Here is a 19,837-nt window from a genome sequence, read left to right as displayed (position 1 = left end):
CATTTTACTGATTACTACTACTTTTAACTTTCAAGAAAAATATAGTAAATATAATAAATATGTAAAATGCAGCTGACCTAGTTGAAAGATATGCATGTTAATCTGTTATTGTTCAATACTATAGTCACTGCTAGATGCTACCCAGTGGGTCATTAAAAGCAGATAGCATTATGCTACACCCCACCTACAGAGGAGATAATTTATTTAATTGGGATCAGACTCCAATTTCCAATCAAGGCAAAAGTAAAGTTATTTAACTGATAACAATAACAGTAAAAATGAATTGCATTAGCAGTTATGCCAACCCAGTTATCACGTTGATAAGGGATGGAGAGAAAGCTTTGATAAAAGTCTACGTACAATGTGTAAAATTTGCGGCATGTCCAGAATGTAACACAGATACGTAATACCTATCATTATTTTTGATAAGAAAGTACAGTGGTACAGTTTGTGCACCGTGACACTCCATAGGAATTAACGGCACAGCCAGCGCAAAAGCGGTTTTGCCGTTTCTAATGCGAATTACTGAGCTTGCTATGGAATACGGTATTCCAAGATCAAGCATCTTGCATCAAGCATTATTCTATTGATTTTTAACTGTTTTTAATTGTATTTCAGTGTTTTCTTTTTATTATACTTGTGTTATTTTAAGTGTATAAGTGTCAAAACAACCCTATTATTTTACATTAGCCTATATATAGCCAAATATGCAGTTCTGGGGACCACATAACGCATTAGCAGGTTTCCCATACATCCTTACAGGAAAAAAATACCATGAAACCCAACAACTTTAAAACTCGATGCCAGTCCCAAAACCGATTGACTATGAGTTTCAAGGTACCACTGTAATGCCATATGTTCATTGTACCAAAGCTGATGCAAGTGCGTCTCACCCAGATGACAAGTATGATCCATGTTAAACTGGTTTATTTATAAATGCTTTATTTTGTGGTTTCTAGTTGTATCCAATTACCTATTTGTTTCTGCACACCCCTACCCTGATTGAAGAGGACAGTACCTAACCTAACCTAACCCTCTGAGCCATGTGCAGACAGGTTTTTACAAAGAGCAGCATTGCATACAGTGTCACGCACTGCTCTCCATTATTCAGCATCTTAGTGCAGGTACCTTCCACCAGCCAGCAGAAGTCGCAATTCTGCAATTGCAGCAGTAATAAGAAATTCCTTTGGCCCACTTTCCAGACAGACACAATCATCTCTGAGCTCAGATCTCAGTGGTGGTGGGCTAGTGCATTAAACTGCTGTGCCATCTGAGCGCCCAACAGTTATCAAATTATGTGCAGCTCTGCTTAGTTTAACAGTGCATTCTGGGTTCAGCACAATTTTACTGCAAGACTGAACAGACCTAATAACAGTGACTGGCCAACTTGAGAATTACAATCACATTTTAGAGATTTATTTGACGTGTTGGATGAAACTACATAAAGTATTCTCCTGCTGCTTTCAGTTCCAGCCAAGTGTCACTATCTGTCCGGCTAAAACTGTCGCCTGGAAATTGTTGCCATGGTTCAACGAACTCTTTAATGATCTCACGCTTTTTACACAGTTTCTCCCGGTGTCTGTGAAAATGGAAAGCAGCGAGTGACATCTTGCTGCAGCCCCACATATCAAGCTCTGTGCTGGCCACCGTCTTAGCTCTGGCAGATAAAGGCTTGGCTTGGGCAGGAGCATGAACAGAGAAGTTGAACACAGAAAAAAAAAAACAATAAAAAAGACAAGGGAAGGGAAGTGATTTATAATAAAATTGCACCAGTTTGTAACAGTTTGCTTAGAAAATAAATGACACTGTTATAAAATGGGGCTATTAACACAATTATTATACAAAGTAAACTAAAATCCTTTAATTTACTTTAGCTAGCTGGCTAAAATGATTTTCATGTAGCTAACATTATTACAAAGCTTCCTTGTTAAATATACCTCGTGGAATTGCATTGGCAGTCTGTGGTCATTATATAACTACATTTTTATTACAAAAAATTGGCAAAATTTAGTGCATATAATGAGTTCTGTCTGAAGATAGATCATTCAAATACAATTTTATTTTTTAAGAGACTTTACTGCACGAGCAGTAACTTCTTGTACCCAGTCTCATGCTTTGGGTTAAAATAGGGTTAAAACTAGATATTACTGCTAGTTCAGGCAATCATACAGGGGGTTGTGAGTCACTAGCAGAGCAGCTGACTGCTAAATACAGCTAGATAGTATTAACAATGCAATCTCCTCAACACCTTGGCGGAAGAGTGTTTCATCACATGATGGCCTTTCTACACCAGCAGAGTTGGACAGCGATGCGGGGAACAATCAACACATTGTTTCTGCCAACAGAGCCCAAAGGCATTAAACCATGAAGCGCAAACTGAACTACTCAGAATTTACCAGGAAACGTGATTAAACCATGAACAAGCAGAGTTAGAGCAGAAGTAAAATGATGCTGAGATCAGACTTTTAAATGTAACAATGGATCAAACTGAACAAATTTGTGATTACATAGTGATGAATTCAAATTAATTCTACTACTGATAACTAGAGATGCACGAGTACCGATACTGGTATCGGGTACTTGCCCGATACCGCGCTCATTAACTCGTACTCGTAAACGAGGCTCCGATACTAAACATCCGATACCGTGTCTATTGCTGCGTTACGCCTGGTTCACACTACACAATGTTTTGCCCCGATTTTCGCTCGGCGGCTGGTCGGCGCTAGATTTGCCGGCTCGGGAGCAACTCGGCGTTTGCTCGGCGATCCAAACTCCGCTCTCGATCGCTAAGTGTGAACGCGCGTGTGCCAACCTACAGTCCGACCCCATCTGAGCTGATTCTATCAGCACATTATATAAATTCGTGGTTCACTTTGGTAAATCATAAGCGGTTCTTGCTTTTTGATGTAGATGCGAGTCAAGCATAGACAAAAGTTCATCAATTACTAAGTTGGTTAGTAGAGAATCATCTGCTCTGACTGACAGAAAACGTTTAGCTCCACAGACAGAACGACTCTGAGTCGGCTCCCGCTCTGTGGTAATAAGCAGTATAATTAAGCCTGAGCTTTTTAAGGTAAGCGAGTCACACAAAATGTTCTGTAGTAGTTGGTGTTTATTTACAACCGCAACATTCATTATTACAGTAAAAACAGAGAGATGACTGAGAAAAGAAACTTACGCTGCGCTTAGAATGAATTGACTCCTGAATCACTTATATCGATACTGTGAACAAGACACACACACGTCCTATAACAGCTGTCATCGCTTTTGTGACCGGTTTATCTTCACTGATAGCTCTATTTTGAAGGTTTTTTTCAGACTGAACTGAATAACATTAAACGTGCCTGAGTGCGTGGTCAGTTAGACTAATGAAATATGTCTCCCGTGGGTGAAAAATGAATTGCTTTAGTTTTAGAAGTAAAAAAAATCTCTTAATGCCACGCCCCTGGTCAGGCACTGGCGCCCCCCAGACAAGTATTTTATTACTATGTGCAATAAAATAGAAACACAATAACTAGAGCTGCACCAATCACATTAAAAAAACTCTCTGCTATAAAGTTCATCAAATGTTAAAGGCATGAGGTGGGCGCTGATGTCCTGTGAAAGCCTTCATGACCTTGTTAGCTGCTTGCTCTCCCTTTTAGTTATGCTGTAATATTTAGGGCTGCCGGAGTCTAAAACTCTCTGTAAAACTGTTTTACTCAACTAGCATTGTACATTATTAACTACATTCTTTGTTGTTTTACTCCAAAGGAATTCTGATGGAAACCTGTTCATCCGCCAAGGTTAAGGATTAAAAGTTGAGACTGCCGTGACAACGATGCTGCTCCTGCCGGATGTGACGGGTCTGGAGTAATTGCACCAAGAATGACAAGAACTAACTACAGACTTTATTGAAGACTAGAGCGAATAACAACTCTATTATTATTTATTTATTTATCTATTTATTGCCAGTTATAACTTTTAGATCATTTAATTCTGTGTTTGTATGCTTTGTGTAAATCGTGTATTTATTTAAAGTTTCCTCCAGGCCTCCCAAGAAGGATGGGCCCTGCTGAGTCTGGTTCCTCTCAAGGTTTCTTCCTGTAATTTTCAGGGAGTTTTTCCTTGCCACAGTCGCCCTCGGCTTGCTCAACAGGGGTTTTTGTATCTGTTGGTCCTGGATTTTGTAAAGTTGCTTTGAGACAATATATAAATAACAACTATATAAATAAAGTTGACTTGACTTGAGCTTCGAAGAGTCTTGAGTCTATATAGATGATTTAAGTCCTGTCAGTCAAGATCACACAGATTTACAGCATAAAATGTCATTTTAAATCAGACTGGCACTTTGGATGTGACATAGACATGATAGACAACCACACCAAAGATGTCAATAATTAATCTGTTAACCCATGACCAAAAAAAAGTAGTTGGTAAATAATGCTGTTGGCTAAAAACATCATTTCAATTAATTTAACTGCTGAAGCTTAATTAAAACTAAAAGTGGGCGCCTAGATGGCGCAGCGGGATATTCCGCTAGCACACCAGCACCGAGATTCTGAACTCCTCGGTTCGAAACTCTGTGTTGCCACCGGTCGGCTTGGCGCCATCTGGCGGGCATAATTGGCAGTGCCTGCAGCAGATACTAATCAGCCACAGTATCTGCAGGGTGGGGGCCGGACTATGTGTGGGTGGGTGGGTGTTCATATGCTGTGTAAGGACCCTGATTGGCGGAAGAGACGCCTGTGCAGATTGCGGGGGCGAGAAGAGGAGGGCTGTGCACGTGTCGGAAGAAGCGTGTACAGCGATGTGGAGCTACAGATCTCTACACACACAAGAGCTCAGACCACCAAGTTAAGACTCCTCAGTGTGTGTATGCACCACTTTCTTTAACCCTTTGATGCACAACCTGGGTCAAAAGTGACCCAACTGAGTTTTTATTTTCTATATCGTTGCAATAAATTAATTTCGTCATTCAAGCTTCCATGAATTTTTCAATTAACTTGTTTTTGATCATCACAAATCCTTATTTCAGTTTTACATTTTTTGCTTTTTTAATAAAAATCATTTTTGTATCACTACCCTTCTAATGCACAACATGGGTCAAAAATGACCCTTATGATTTACTAGGGCTGTCGCGGTGAAAGAATTTTTTTTTGAAAATGACTTAATTTATCTGGATTTTAGAGCTATATAAACAAGCTTTATTGTTAGGCTATGATTCGGTATATTATTGCATAATGACAAAGATGAGACAGCTTTAAGACCAATGAAATGCGTGTTTAATGTTAAATACAGAACAGAGCAGGGATGCGCGTCTTTTCTCTATTAAAAAAGGTTTAAATTTAGCTTCTAGCCTAGGATAGATATACACTGTGAAACGAAAAAAAAGTGTTTAGGCTAAATATTTTAAATGCACATCTAATCAAAATATGGTAAAAAAAATAGAATAAAGAATAAAGTCTGTAAGAGTTTAAACCTGCGTTATCATGCGCGCTAGAAGAACCAACACGTTCATCTGATGTGGTTTAGAGAGGATCTGAGTGGGGTAGTGATGTTCCCGGCGTTACCGATGTTACACTAATTCACACGTGTACTGATCCTGCATGCGACTTTACAGATCAAAGAAAATCTAGCCTGGTTGTCGCGTCACTATTAACCATCTATTTAGTAGGTATAATTAACATAACAATATAATATATAAAATAATACTACATTTTAAGTTATTATTCGTTTCAATACATTTTTATTCAACGAAAAAATACATTTAAATCATTTCAGCAAGCCAGCAAGAGAATATTTGCAGGCTGCAATGCCATATTAACCGTCATTAAGTGTTTTAGTTCGCCAAGGCTTTTTTAAGGTTTGAATATAGTCTAAATTACAAGTATTTTATTGAGTGTGAACTCAATTTGATCATTAATAAACTTGCCTGTAATTCCTGTTGCCATTAACCGTTTCCATCCAAACATTTCGCAAGTGTAATGCGCATTTATGAAATATCGGCAGAAAAAAAAGCGGAAAATGTTGCGTTTCCATCAACTACAGTTATGTGAAAAAACCTTTACATGACGTGAGAGACGTCGGGCAGAACGAGCAATGGCCCGTCTAATGTGGGCTCAAATCGCCGTGCCACGGCGACGTTCACCTCGCATCTGGGAACGTAAAACGCACTAAACAATTTTGGGAGCACATCGTGCAGAACCATTTTTCAAACGAGCTTTGGATCAAGAATTTCAGAATGTCAAAATCAGCCTTTGATGAGCTATGATCGGGTCATCTGTAGAGCCAAAAGTTTACAGTCACCGGCCACCCGTGCCAACTGAAAAGAGGATTGCTATTGCCTTATACAAGTAGTAGTGGGCGAGACGTTCGGCGTGAGCGTAACAACAGTTCACCATAGTGTATACGCTGTATGCCAAGCAATAACATCAAAACCAATTAAACATTACGTCGTATTACCAAATGCGCAGGAGGCAGAAGAAATAGCACCGCGTAATTACGCAGCGCATCATATACCACAGGTGTACGCTGCACTGGATGGTACACACATTCCAATCCTCCCTCCAGCAGTCGGGTAAAGGGGCTATGTACATAGAAGGGATGGCCATTGATTGTTTTGCAGGCACTTGTGGATGACCAGTTGTTGATTCGTGATGTATGTGTTGGCTTTCTCAGCAGCGCACATAACGCAGCAGTTATTAAAACATCACACCTTTTCAGGTACACTACACACGTTGACAGTGATTCAGTTTTAAAATATATATATATATATATATATATATATGCGTGTGTGTGTGACTTAGAGCTTGAAACGTCATCGTTTATTCGCAAAACCCGTTTCCATCCCCTTTTTTCGCATTTCGGCGATGCGATATTCTAACTTTTCCACCTCGTTCAAGCGTGAACACTTTTTTTTGCGATATTTGGGTCGTTTTTCGAATTTTTAGCTTTTCCATCCAGGTGTTTTAATGCGCAGTTTTCAAAATTCGCAAAAAGTTGGTGGATGGAAAACCGTCTAGAGTTTCCATCTTAAAACACAAAGCCTGACACTCAGCAGCAACGCATGTGAACAGTTTGCAGGAAAATGACGCACTTAGCTCTTTTTCATTATGAATTTATTTAACATTTATTATGCCCGATTGTAAGCGAAAAACAAGATGGACCCTGCAACAACAACAACAACAAAAAAAACGTGAATATCGCGGTGTGGCGGTTGCTTGGCATGCCCTGCGGTTGGCTGGTCTATACCGCGATATTTCAAAATTGCGGTTAGCGCGACAGCCCTAGTATTTACTATGGAATTTGACAGAAACTACTGACATTTGTAAGTGTTTGTAGTCAAAAACATATTTACTGATCTTTTGAAAGACAACCAAAGATTAGGCTCTTGAATCTTGAATATGTCCAATACTATTTGCTTGCTAGCTGTTTACATATTCTAGTATAGATACTGTAGCTTTTATTAGCTAAGACAGCAAATACATGAATAACTGACAAATGTGCATATGAAAATATTATTGAATGGATGAATATGGGTCATTTTTGACCTATGTTGTGCATTAGAAGGGGTTTGCTTAGCTTGTGCATCAAAGGGTTAAGAGAAAAAGCACCGTCACCCAAGAAAAGCCAAAAAACTGGTTTATGCACTTATATAATTTGCATCAATAGAACTATTGAAGAATAAATCCTAAACAGAAGCAGTTTAGTGTCAGTATGGCGTCTGACTGCATGTTAAACTCTGCACTTGAGCTTTTATATTTTTTGACTGAAAGGATTTATGTCCCAGAAGAAAGGTGTCTCATAATAACTATGATAAAGTTGTCCGGAAAAGATTGAAAATACAGAATGCATCCATAAATTATGATTGGCATGTTTACTAAGTGCTTGCAATGAACTGTTTGCCACCGGCTGTATACAATCTACATTCATAACACTGAACTCAGTGTTTCTGTTTATCTCACTGTTCTACATTACTGCCACAGTCACTACCTGATGCATAAACTTGAGCTTTTTCAGTTTCCATCAAATACACATTTAAGGCATAAAATCCTATGGGTGGTCAACCCATATAAGCAGAAAGACTGAGAGCTGGAGAGAAAGGGGTCCAAGTGTGAGTAAAATCATTACTGAGTGAATTGTGAATATCAGCTGGACTGTTCAGCAGTGCTTTTCCACATCTTTTCCACACTGTTTGACTGGATATACTAGATGCATGGCATGGTCTAAAATGCAACCAACGCAATAACTCTGCAGAAGGAACTATGTAATTAGTGCCAAGTCATACTTGTTACATCATCCACATTTTACAATCCAACAACACTGTGGATGTAACATGACTTGTGCATAACTGATGACAAAGGCAGGTAATCTGTTGAAAATGCTAAATTTGATTATAGGATGTAACATTTGATTATTGGAGTCAAAAGAAAAGTTGATGTCTTCTGTAAAGTACCAGATTTTCTTAGCATTTACCACCTAGTTCAGCTAGTCACTCATGTCATTTGTTCCTGAGAAGCATCTCTGTCATGTAAAGCCAGAAAATACTCAACTCAATGCTCAATACTATGAAATAGAGGAAAAACACAGCTTAACTAGGACCTGAGAAACAGGCACACCCTAATTTTACCCTTACTCATAAATCAATTACCTTGAATGCATCAAAAAGTATAATTCAACATACATGCAAAACATCCCTACCCAAAAGCCACAAAACTTCGTAAAATCCATGTATATGACCACTTGAAATAAATCCACATAAAGATTAAATGCTTTCTTGGCCCTAATGCTTTTACACTTTTAAACTGAATCGAACAGATCCTTTCATTTATTTAACACAAATATTAATAATACTCTGTGCACATGACATACAGCAGACTTCACTACTGATGTTCTTGTAATAACCCCTCATGTTTGTGCTTGCTTTTGTATATTTTAGTATACCAAATCAAAAAAATATATAAGAAATATTAATAAATATATAAAATATATTTAAAAAAAATATAGAAAATTGCTTTGTATATATTATTAAATTCCCTAAGTGGATCAATGAACTCGTCTTAAAATCTTAAATTATCTTCATCTCTTTCTTCTCCAATTTTTATTATATGCATGTTTCTAATGTTTGTATATATGTAAAATTTTATCTAGCACATTATAATTTGTACATTTTCTGCTTATTGTTTTGTCCATATACTGTATCTTCTGTATACTGTACAGAGCTACCAACTGCCAGAAACATACTTGGCAAATAAAGCTGATTCTGATTCTTTTGGCTGCTCCAGTTAGGGGTCACCACAGCAGATCATTTGTCTCCATCCTGCCCTGTCCTGAACATCCTCCTCTGTCACACCAACCACCTGCATGTTCTCCCTCACAGTATTCATAAATCTCCTCTTTGGCCTTCCTGTCCTCCTCAGCACCCCTCTCCTGATATAAAGCTCATCCCTCCTCTGCACATGCCCAAATCATCTCAATCTCTCCTCCCTAACTTTGTCTCGAAAACATCCTACCTGTACTGCCCCTCTAATAAACTCATTCCTATTCTTGTCCATCCTCATCTCTCCCAATGGCAATTGCAGCATCTCTATCTACTACTGCCACTACTGCAGGCCTCAAGACAGTCTTGTAAACTTCACAAATCACTTCTGCCACTCTATGTCACCCAGTACATCTACCCTGCCTGCACTCTCTTCTTTACCTCTCTTCCACATCAAGGGTAAAAAACTACAGACAAGAATTTTAAACATTAAACAAATTATTAGTAAATTAATTAAAATCAAATCAGTGCAAATAGTTAAAACTAATTATTGTATTGTTTGAGATAAGAAAATAAGCCCTAGATTAGATTATATTTATTAGGTTTAATAAAAAGTAAAACATAATTGTGAATGCAGGTTTGTACCTTGATGTTGAGACTGGACACAACCACATCACCTGTGGGTGTTATAATGGGCAGGTTCTCACATCTGATGCCTTGCTCTACGTCAATGACTTGACCTGCATGTGCACACAAACACACTCACTCAGTTTTTTTGTTTACTGGACTGTGTTATTATAGATAAATAATGGCCAAAACACACTAGATAACTCTACAAAATGAGTAATAAGTAAAAACTATAAATGTACATGCACACTTATGCAACCAAGTACTAATTTGTGTAATGAAAAGATGTGTAATGATTACACTAAATACCCAGAACATCCTAAACAAAAGCTTTGTCATTTAAATAGCCCATTATCCCTGACATTAAAAATTAACCCTTACCTCTCTCCCACAACAATACAAATCGAATTACCTAATCAGTAAAATCATTACTAGCTAAAAATCATAAAAACCATATGTATACTAGATGAATGTGTTGTCAGTCACCAGATGGAACATAATATAGAATTAAATGTCATGTAATGCACTACAAACTGTAGTAGGGCTTTAGATAGTTAAAAAGATCTACTAGTCTTCAGAGGTAGTATAAACATGCATGATGCATCACCTTAGTTATGGGTTGATCGCTAACATTCCTAACTTTCAGTATACGCATGTGGTTATACCACTTAAACAACCTAGGTAAAACATCATGATGTTTTTTATTGTTTTATTTGACCGTAAACTGAGTTTTAAACAAACAGTATTCACCTTTAATGTGTAGGGGTCCCTCCAATCTCATACCATGTTTTACCACCCCTGAACCACGCATCTCTCGGCCCTCCGACTCCACCGCAGAGCGTCTATACACCCCGACATGCACTTCCTCAAACACCTCAAACATCTCATGCACACGTGCAGTGTAGCCAGCCAGCTCAGTCACCTAGATAAGTACAGAGGAAAACTAAATTAAACTAAGGAACAGCATACTGTCAGAGATTAGAACAGAGAAGACTTGCATGGTGCATAATGATGTTGGAGGAACACCCCCATCCCCAAAATGAATTAAAAAAAAAACAGAATAGAATAGTGGTGAGATCAAATTAATATAATATGCAGATTATATCACGTTACTTAAAAGATGATGTCATTATAGTGGCTTAAAAAACCAAAAGGAAGTTGGTCATGAGAAAAACATTCAGATGGATCAAGTGATAGGACTGGGCCTGGGCTAACATTAAATCCTGTACATGTGTTTTCACAGATACACAGAGTATGCCTATAACAGCCCAATACCAACACATCCAGGATGTAATAAAGCATCTCACTCACCTCCTTATAGGAGCTCATGATCCGCTCCACAGCGTCAGCTCCTGCGTTCAAAAGGTTTCTGGCAGTTGTGAAGGCCTCTGTGCGCTCACTCACTAAATCTTCCTCTTTCATCACCATCGCTGCCTGCTTCACATCGTCGGAATCTACCGCACCATGACATAAGTAAGAAGTGAATGGATTTCTTAATGAAACATGAAAATATAGTGTATGTGTACAAACTAGGGCTGACATGGTAACTGTAATATAGTGAAACAGCTGGCAATAATTTCTAGAATGTTTTAATAACCCTTTATGTGACTTTTTAAAATTTATTTACAATTTATTTCATATACATTTATTCAGGGTGCTTGAATGGTGCAGTCATCTATTATGCTACTCCACCATCACTGAGACCCGGGTTAAAATCTCAGCGGTGCTATCAGTCACCCGGGCCCCTACACAGACATGATAGGCTGAGCAGCAGAAGAGAGAGAGATGACCAAAGCCCTGCAATGGACTGGTGCCCTGTCCTGGGTATTCCTGCCTCGCGCCCAGTGTTTCCTGATGAAACCAGACATGCCACGGCCCTGACCAGGTTAAAGTGGTGATTAGAATTTTACCAATTATAATCATAGTACAACTACAACAATAAAAAAGTATAAAACGACCCGTTTCAGATAGGACACAGAAAACACTGCATGTATTTAGACACTTTTGTTTTAAATAGCAAATATTTACCACAGTGATGGGAATGGTTTGTTGAATGTCTAATCAGTCTTCATAAACAGCAGACAAGATGTGTCTGAACCGTGGTGTAATTTCTTTTTAACTGTGTTCTCTCTTAAATCAAATACATACTGTAATACTGTAGTATTGTGGTTAGTTACCACCACCTTCACCAACACTAAAAGTGATTGCAGGAAGCTAAAAGCAATGAAGGCCAATAATAGCGGCTTGTAAATGAAAGGACACTGGGGTTAGCTACATAAGGCCTGCAGAAATACATCCAGCACCGTTTCATTCAATTAAAGTGTTTCCATATAAAAGAAAAAATAGAGTTGCAAGGCCGTTTTGGAAACAAAATTTAACTGAGTGATTCCTCAGTCAACCTCAAGCATTCATTGAATACTTCCCCTGACCTATAACCTGTCCAAGGTGACCAAAAGTCTAGGGCTGAAATCCATTAGACGTGCCCTTGAGTCTTTCCTCCATTTTTCACCAGACTTTAAAAGCCTGAGCCCTGCCCAAATACTTCTGGACTAAACAAAACAAGCAAGGGAGTACACAAAACCTGCACTTATACAGAGTTGTTCAACACTTATCATGTGCAGGGTTCAATACACAGACATAACATAATGGCCATTTAATCACATTAATAGCTTATTTAATAATGCTTTATTTCTCTTTTCCAGGTATTTGACTTCCAGGGTCCCTCCTCTCTCTAAGCTCACCATAGGTTTTGCTGGTTATTACTTGAGAGCCATATTATATATTCCATATTATAATTCTACAGTGATCAGCCCTAACATTAAAACCACCTCCTTGTTTCTACACTCACTGTCCATTTTATCAGCTCCACTTACCATATAGGAGCACTTTGTAGTTCTACAATTACTGACTGTAGTCTATCTGTTTCTCTACATACTTTTTTAACCTGCTTTTACCCTGTTCTTCAATGGTCAGGACCCAGGTGGTGTGTTAGTGTGTGTTGTGCTGGTATGAGTGGATAAGACACAGCAGTGCTGCTGGAGTTTTTAAATACCGTGTCCACTCACTGTCCACTCTATTAGACACTCCTACCTAGTTGGTTCACCTTGTAGATGTAGTCAGAGACAATCGCTCATCTATTGCTGCTGTTTGAGTTGCTCATCTTCTAGACCTTCATCAGTGGTCACAGGACGCTGCCTGCGGGGTGCTGTTAGCTGGATGTTTTTGATTGGTGGACTATTCTCAGTCCAGCAGTGACAGTGAGGTGTTTAAAAAACTCCATCAGCGCTGCTGTGTCTTATCCAGTCATACCAGCACAACACACACTAACACACCACCATGTCAGTGTCACTGCAGTGCTGAGAATGATCCACCACCTAAATAATACCGGCTATGTGGTCCTGGGAGAGTCCTGACCATTGAAGAACAGCATGAAAGGGGGCTAACAAAGCATGCAGAGAAACAGATGGACTACAGTCAGTAATTGTAGAACTACTAAGTGCTTCTATATGGTAAGTGGAGCTGATAAAATGGACAGTGAGTGTAGAAACAAGGAGGTGATTTCAATGTTATGGCTGATCGGTGTATTACAATTATAATAAATTCCTTACATGGAATTGAACAGCTCTGGATATATTACAACTAAGGTGTATATAATTAGCTTTAACTGACAGGGGCAACTGACAAAGCTACATCCATCTGTGACCATTAATACACAAAACACCTTCTGTGTGTGAGTAACACATTCTAGCCTTGTATCAACTGTTCGTATTAAAAATAAAGAAATAAAAACACATTTTGTTTGAGTAAAACAAAAGCATTTAGCCAAATGAATTGGTCAGTGTTAGTAATGACTGAGCAGTCTGTTTTTATTTTTAAAGTTTGTTATTTTGTGCCTCTCACTACCAGGGAATAGACATCTATCACAGCTGTTGTCTTTATCAATCTATATAACATGTATTTCTGATTTTAATATACAATCCAATGATATTTCCATCACATTAACTGTTTCTGGGTTTTAGTCCAGTCTACAAGCAAAAATCTGACCTACCTTTTTTAAACATTGTCAAAATGTACAGCCAAAGCCATGGCTCTATACATGTGTGTGTACAAAACGAAGTGTTGTGGGTCGTACCGTGTTTGGAGTACCCTATAGCAGTGATGATGGGGACAGCAACCATGACAAGTCCTGAGGCACTCCACAGATACTTCATGAGGAACTGCTCAAGCATGACGTACCACAGGCGCTTAAAAAGAATCAGGTTGATCTGTGAGCGCAATGCCTCGTAACTCCTCTGCAGCTGCGACATCTCCACCTACACAGGTCCCAAAAGCAAAAACATCAAAGAAAGAAAATGAGACTGTGCAGACTCACAATCAAAAGTCAGTCAGCTATTCACCTCCCTTGAGGTATTGTTATTTACTAGTATTTAAAACCCAGAATCAGAAAAAGTTGGGACAGTATGGAAAATGCAAATAATATAAAAAGCAGTGTTTTCTACATTTCTACCTACATGGTTATATTAGCTATTAATGAATGACAATTTTTAATGCAGTGTATGAGGGATTAGAGACCATGGGTGATCAGTTTAGGCTTGCACCCTAGTCCTTTATGCACAGAAAAGTCTCCAGATTCCTTGAAATGTTTAAGGATTTTACGCAATGTAGAAAAAGAAACTTGCAAATCCTTTAATTTTTGCTCTTTTGTGGATACTGATTTTGTACCAAATTATGATTACTATCACTTGTTGTCATCACCTGTTTGAAATCACATTATTTATTTTTTTTTAACCACATTATTAGCCCTAAATTGCCCCTGTCCAAACTTTTTTGGAACGTGAAATGCAGCAATAGGTGTACGTTAACAAATCAAAATAAGCTGACCAGACAAAACATAAATATATTGGGTTAATACTGTCTGCAATGAAAAAACACTGCATTTTTATTTACATTTTCCATACTGTCCCAATCTTTTTGAATTTGGGGAATTTTTGTATTTTAGTATATATTCAGGCTAAGAGGCTACTGCTTTTGTACCAAATTATGATTACTATCACTTGTTGTCATCACCTGTTTGAAATCACATTATTAGCCCTAAATTGCCCCCGTCCCAACTTTTTTGGAACGTGAAATGCAGCAATAGGTGTACATTAACAAATCAAATGAAGCTGACCAGACAAAACATAAATATCTTGGGTTAATACTGTCTGCAAGTTTGCAAGTTATGCAAAACCATAACAATCGTGTAAAAAAATGTAGTTAATTAAACATAACCAAAGTTGATTTTAGTCAGTTATCTAGAATATACACTGATCAGCAATAACATTAAAACCACCTCCTCGTTTCTGCTTTCACCCTGTTCTTCAATACTCAGAACCCCATCAGGACCACCACAGAGCAGGTATTATTTAAGTGGTGGATCACTCTCAGCACTGCAGTAACACTGACATGGTGGTGGTGCGTTAGTGTGTGTTGTGCTGGTATGAGTGGATCAGACACAGCAGCGCTGCTGGAGTTTTTAAAATACCATGTACACTCACTGTCCACTCTATTAAACACTCCTACCTAGTTGGTCCACCTTGTAGATGTAAAGTCAGAGACGATCACTCATCTATTGCTGCTGTTTGAGTTGGTCATCTTCTAGACTTTCATCACTAGTCACAGGGCGCTGTTGGCTGGATATTTTTGGTTGGTGAACTATTCTGAGTCCAGCAGGGACAGTGAGGTGTTTAAAAACTCCATCAGCATTGCTGTGTCTTATCCACTCATACCGTGTCAGTGTCACTGCAGTGCTGAGAATGATCCACCACCCAAATACCTACTCTGTAGTGGTCCTGTGGGAGAGTCCTGACCATTGAAGAACAGCATGAAAGGGGGCTAACAAAGCATGCAAAGAAACAGATGGAGTACAGTCAGTAATTGTAAAACTACAAAGTGCTTACATATGGTAAGTGGAGCTGATAAAATGGACAGTGAGTGTAGAAACAAGGAGGTGGTTTTAATGTTATGGCTAATCAGTGTAGATATTGAGTATTGATATTAGACTCATTATTGCACTGAAACATGAAACTGGTAACATCATAAAATAAAATAAAAAATCGAGACAGTTGGACAGATAACTGTAGGGATGTCAAGCCTGAAGCAGCATCAGGTAAAAAACTATACTTAAGACATCTAGTATTAGTTTGTAGAAATTGGAAAAGTAAAGTTGGTGCATCCCTGAATTGTTTTAAATAATAAAGCACAAGACAAACAACATGAATAAATAATGTTACCTTGTGACCCCCGTAGAAGGCAATCTCCTCCGAGTTAGCAATGATGCGTGAATGCATGTACCTCAGGTCTCCCTTCCTCTTGGCCTCCTCAGCCACCAGCTTGCCAAAACGTGGCGAGAATGCCCGCAAGATTTTGGCTGTGAGTGCCACCACAATGCCAGCGATCACTGACGGCCATGTAGTGTTGGCACCCTTGGACTCTGCTGTTTTGATCAGTGTGTAGCAGGTCATGATGACATCCAGGATGGGCTTTGTTAGGTTGGAGTACAGGTGAGCCACAGAACCTGCAAACATCACTACATCTTCTGTGAGCGACTGGTCTGGGTTAGCCAGTCTGCCGTCCATGTTGCTGACGCGGTAGTAGGTCTGGTTGCTGAAGTAGAGCTGGTATGCATGGCTCACCAGCCTAGTACGAAAGGCAAGGGTGAGCTGCCCTTCAAGATAACGGATAGCACTGTTCACAAATGTAGCTGGGATTGCAATGAGAAGCCATTTGGTTAACTCCCACACAAAAGCCTGGGGGTCCTTTTTCACTATGGTTTTCACTATTTTGCCATCTAGGTTGGCAACATAAATAGATAGGAAGGTACGCGAGATCAGAGCCACTGAGTGGAAGCCCAGTAGGCCAAGTTCTTTACAGAAGAGATGGGGGAACAAGATACGTAGTAGATGCCTCAAACGCAGCAGGAATTCACGGTTCACCGCTGGTGAGTTCTTCTTTCTCTTCTGTCTCTCTGTCACCTCTAATGGTTCTCCATTCGCGTGAGGCAGATCAAGTTTTTCACGCTGGGGATTAGTTCCTCCTTTAGGTCTTTCAGAAACGTAGGTGTAAAGTTTTTTCGCTCCATAAGCAGCAACAAGAAGAAAAACTGCTTTCTTTGCTGCTGACGACCTCTTCAGTTGAGAGGGCAGTTTTGAGTAGACTACAGACATTTTTTGTCTGCGTTTGAGACAACTGTTAAAGGAACTGATGTAGAGTGTCCTGGCACATACTTATAACAAAACAACTAAACAAGTATCAGTTATATGGTCTATATAAACAAATGTAGAATGTTTATATGATGTCAATCAGGTCCCACTGATATAATAGTATCCACTGTGTAATGGTAAAAGATTGTCTACCATCAAACAACCAAGGTCAATAAACAATATAAACTAAGCTATTCTGTAAACTGTTTTGTAAACTCCTTTAGTTCAATCAAATAGTTTTAAAACTAAAACTAAAGGCTACAGACAAGGTTACAAAAGCAAAAACACAAACACCAGTGGTAAAGTCACCCAAGATTTGAATGAGATTCAGTTATATGACACCAAGCTGCAAGTATCTAAGCGAATATAAAACTGGCACTTTCATCAGGATCTGCTATGTTGCACTGCGTAAACCACAACAGATCTGTTTAATCACACAGTTATATAATGTATGCTCATAAAAGTAAACATTAACCTTTGCTTTGTTTAGATGGTGGGTGGCTTGTGAGAGTGGATTAACTAAACTACACTGAAATCTGAACTTAAAACAGAAAAACTAATTAAATAATAAAGTAAATACGTTTACAAGTGCTGTCTGTAGGCAATATTAACCATTCCAGGCCTGGGGCTGAGACATTAACTGTCTGATTATAGAGAATTAGACGGAAAAGTGTTTACTGTGTCTTTCACTATATCATCAACACAGTGACAGAACTTCTCAAGTCGCCAACTGTACAAACCAATTTTAAAAAGACGACCAGAGCAAACTTTTCAGCAAAACAATGAATATATTGCCATCATTTCGGGCTGTTATATAAATGACGTATGTATTGCCCACATTTAGCCTAACTAAGGAAGTAAGCAAAAGAAAGAAAGTATCATATAGGACGTTTGACTATTTATGCAGCTTACTTTTGAGTTATAATGGCAAAGAAATCCCTGATCTAGGTGCAAATGTTGTACTTTTTAATGTTAAGCTTGCAACAAGCTGTTACAATAAAACCATACAGTCTACATCTGATCTACCTGATGTAAAGCAGAACTAAGGAGATTACAGTACAAACAAGTGATCAGGTGTCAATAACCTTGGACAAATGACAAAAAACCCCACTCTGTAGGTTAGTCAAAAAGCCACACACATAAATAATAACAACAAAGAAAACCAGAAAAATAACTAGCTAGTTTACGCAGAATTAACACTGCTAGCCTGCTAAATTCACAGCCAACGATACAACAAAGTAAAAAAGAGTTAGCATAACTAGCTTGCTATGCTAAGCTAAACTGTCTCATTCATATAATACTCTGTATAGACGAAATGCATCGCTAAATATAGAAAATACAAACTCAAGTCTCTATAATAATCAATACATATCGTTACCTCAGAAGTTTGCACGTTACTCAGCGCCTTAAGAATATTTTGAATTAAAATGTTTCAAAATGAAGTGCTAATGCGCTTAAAGTTCTCCGTTATCGCCCTTTTTATTGTCCTTTATCTACAAAATCTGACTAAAGATCATTTCTAAGCACCGGCGGTGTTGTTTTTATCATAACAAACTTCTTCCCGGCAACTCTTTCTCCCCCAAGTTGAAAGACGACTGTAACGATGAAAAGCATGGCTCGATCTCAAACCACCCTCTATCGATATTCAAGCGCACTAGTCAGGATGTAAAATAATAGTGTAGGTAATCTAAGTAGTACACTATAGAGTAAAGTAAGAAGGTATTTGAAATCGAGCCCCTGTATTTCCCACTACACAAGACTTTCAGACTGCTTCATGTTGTTATCCAATAGAATCAGAGTACAGAGCTCTGCCTACCGGCTCAACACACCGTTATACTGTATACAGTCATACAGTCTTAGTAGGCTAAGATGTTTTATGTTAATAATTACATAATAATAAGAAACGCTAGAGTACCATTAATGACATTGTGTCCGTTGGGAGCAAAAAGGAAGTTCATATAAAGTACCTCCATTCCTGCATTTCAGGTTTGCAACACCTTCCAAAAAAAGTTGGGACGCAGGCAACTTAGGGCTAGTAATGAGGTGTAAAAACTAGATAATGATGTGATTCCAAACAGATGATGTATACAGCTGATAGTAATCATGGTTTGGTACAAAAGCAGCATCCAGGAGAATCTTTGATGAGCAAAGATGATCAGAGGATCTCCAGTTTGTCAACAAATGTGTGAGAAAATGATTGAAATGTTTAAAAACAATGAACATCAAAGAAAGACTGGAAGGGATTTGCATATTTCTCCCTCTACAGTGCATAATATCATTAAACCATTCAAAGAATTGGGAGGAATTTCAGTGCATAAAGGCCAAGGGCGCAAGCTTAAGCTGAACGCCAGTGATCTTCGATCCCTCAGACAGCACTGCATCAAGAACCACCACTCAACAATAGCTGATATAACCACATGGGTGAGGGATTACTTTGGCAAACCTTCATCAAGCACTACAATACAGAGTTACATGCACAAATGCCACTTAAAATTCTACAGTACAATCCCACCTTCACTCTTAGGTCTTCCTCAGCCTTCCAGCTTACTATTCCTTCTGTCCGCCTGTCGACTATGGGCGCGAGGGCTTTTAGCCACTCTGCCCCTTCTCTCTGGAACACCCTCCCAATCCATATTCGTACTATCGATTGTTTCTCTACTTTTAAATCCCAACTTAAAACTCACCTCTTCAAGCTAGCCTACTACTAATCTTTCAAACTTGATTGGTA

The 19,837-nt window shown here is 38.7% G+C and overlaps 1 protein-coding gene across 1 annotated transcript in view; it reads right to left on the bottom strand.

The window, feature by feature from the left end:
- The window catches only part of abcd1 (ATP-binding cassette, sub-family D (ALD), member 1), a 28,516-nt gene extending 11,388 nt beyond the window's left edge, over positions 1 to 17,128 (bottom strand). The window contains exons 1-5 of the mRNA XM_062999216.1: positions 16,141 to 17,128; positions 14,001 to 14,181; positions 11,180 to 11,322; positions 10,619 to 10,790; positions 9,887 to 9,981 (exon numbers count right to left, since the gene is read on the bottom strand). Of these exons, the coding sequence (XP_062855286.1) occupies positions 9,887 to 9,981; positions 10,619 to 10,790; positions 11,180 to 11,322; positions 14,001 to 14,181; positions 16,141 to 17,073 (1,524 nt within the window). The 5' untranslated portion in view covers positions 17,074 to 17,128. The remainder of the gene's footprint in view (positions 1 to 9,886; positions 9,982 to 10,618; positions 10,791 to 11,179; positions 11,323 to 14,000; positions 14,182 to 16,140) is intronic.
- Positions 17,129 to 19,837: the final 2,709 nt, after the last annotated feature.

This window comes from Trichomycterus rosablanca, chromosome 7 (genome assembly GCF_030014385.1).
Source record: "Trichomycterus rosablanca isolate fTriRos1 chromosome 7, fTriRos1.hap1, whole genome shotgun sequence".
NCBI lineage: Eukaryota > Metazoa > Chordata > Actinopteri > Siluriformes > Trichomycteridae > Trichomycterus > Trichomycterus rosablanca.
The sequence above is the reverse complement of the archived record's forward strand: the minus strand, read 5'-3'. Positions and strand labels throughout refer to the sequence as shown.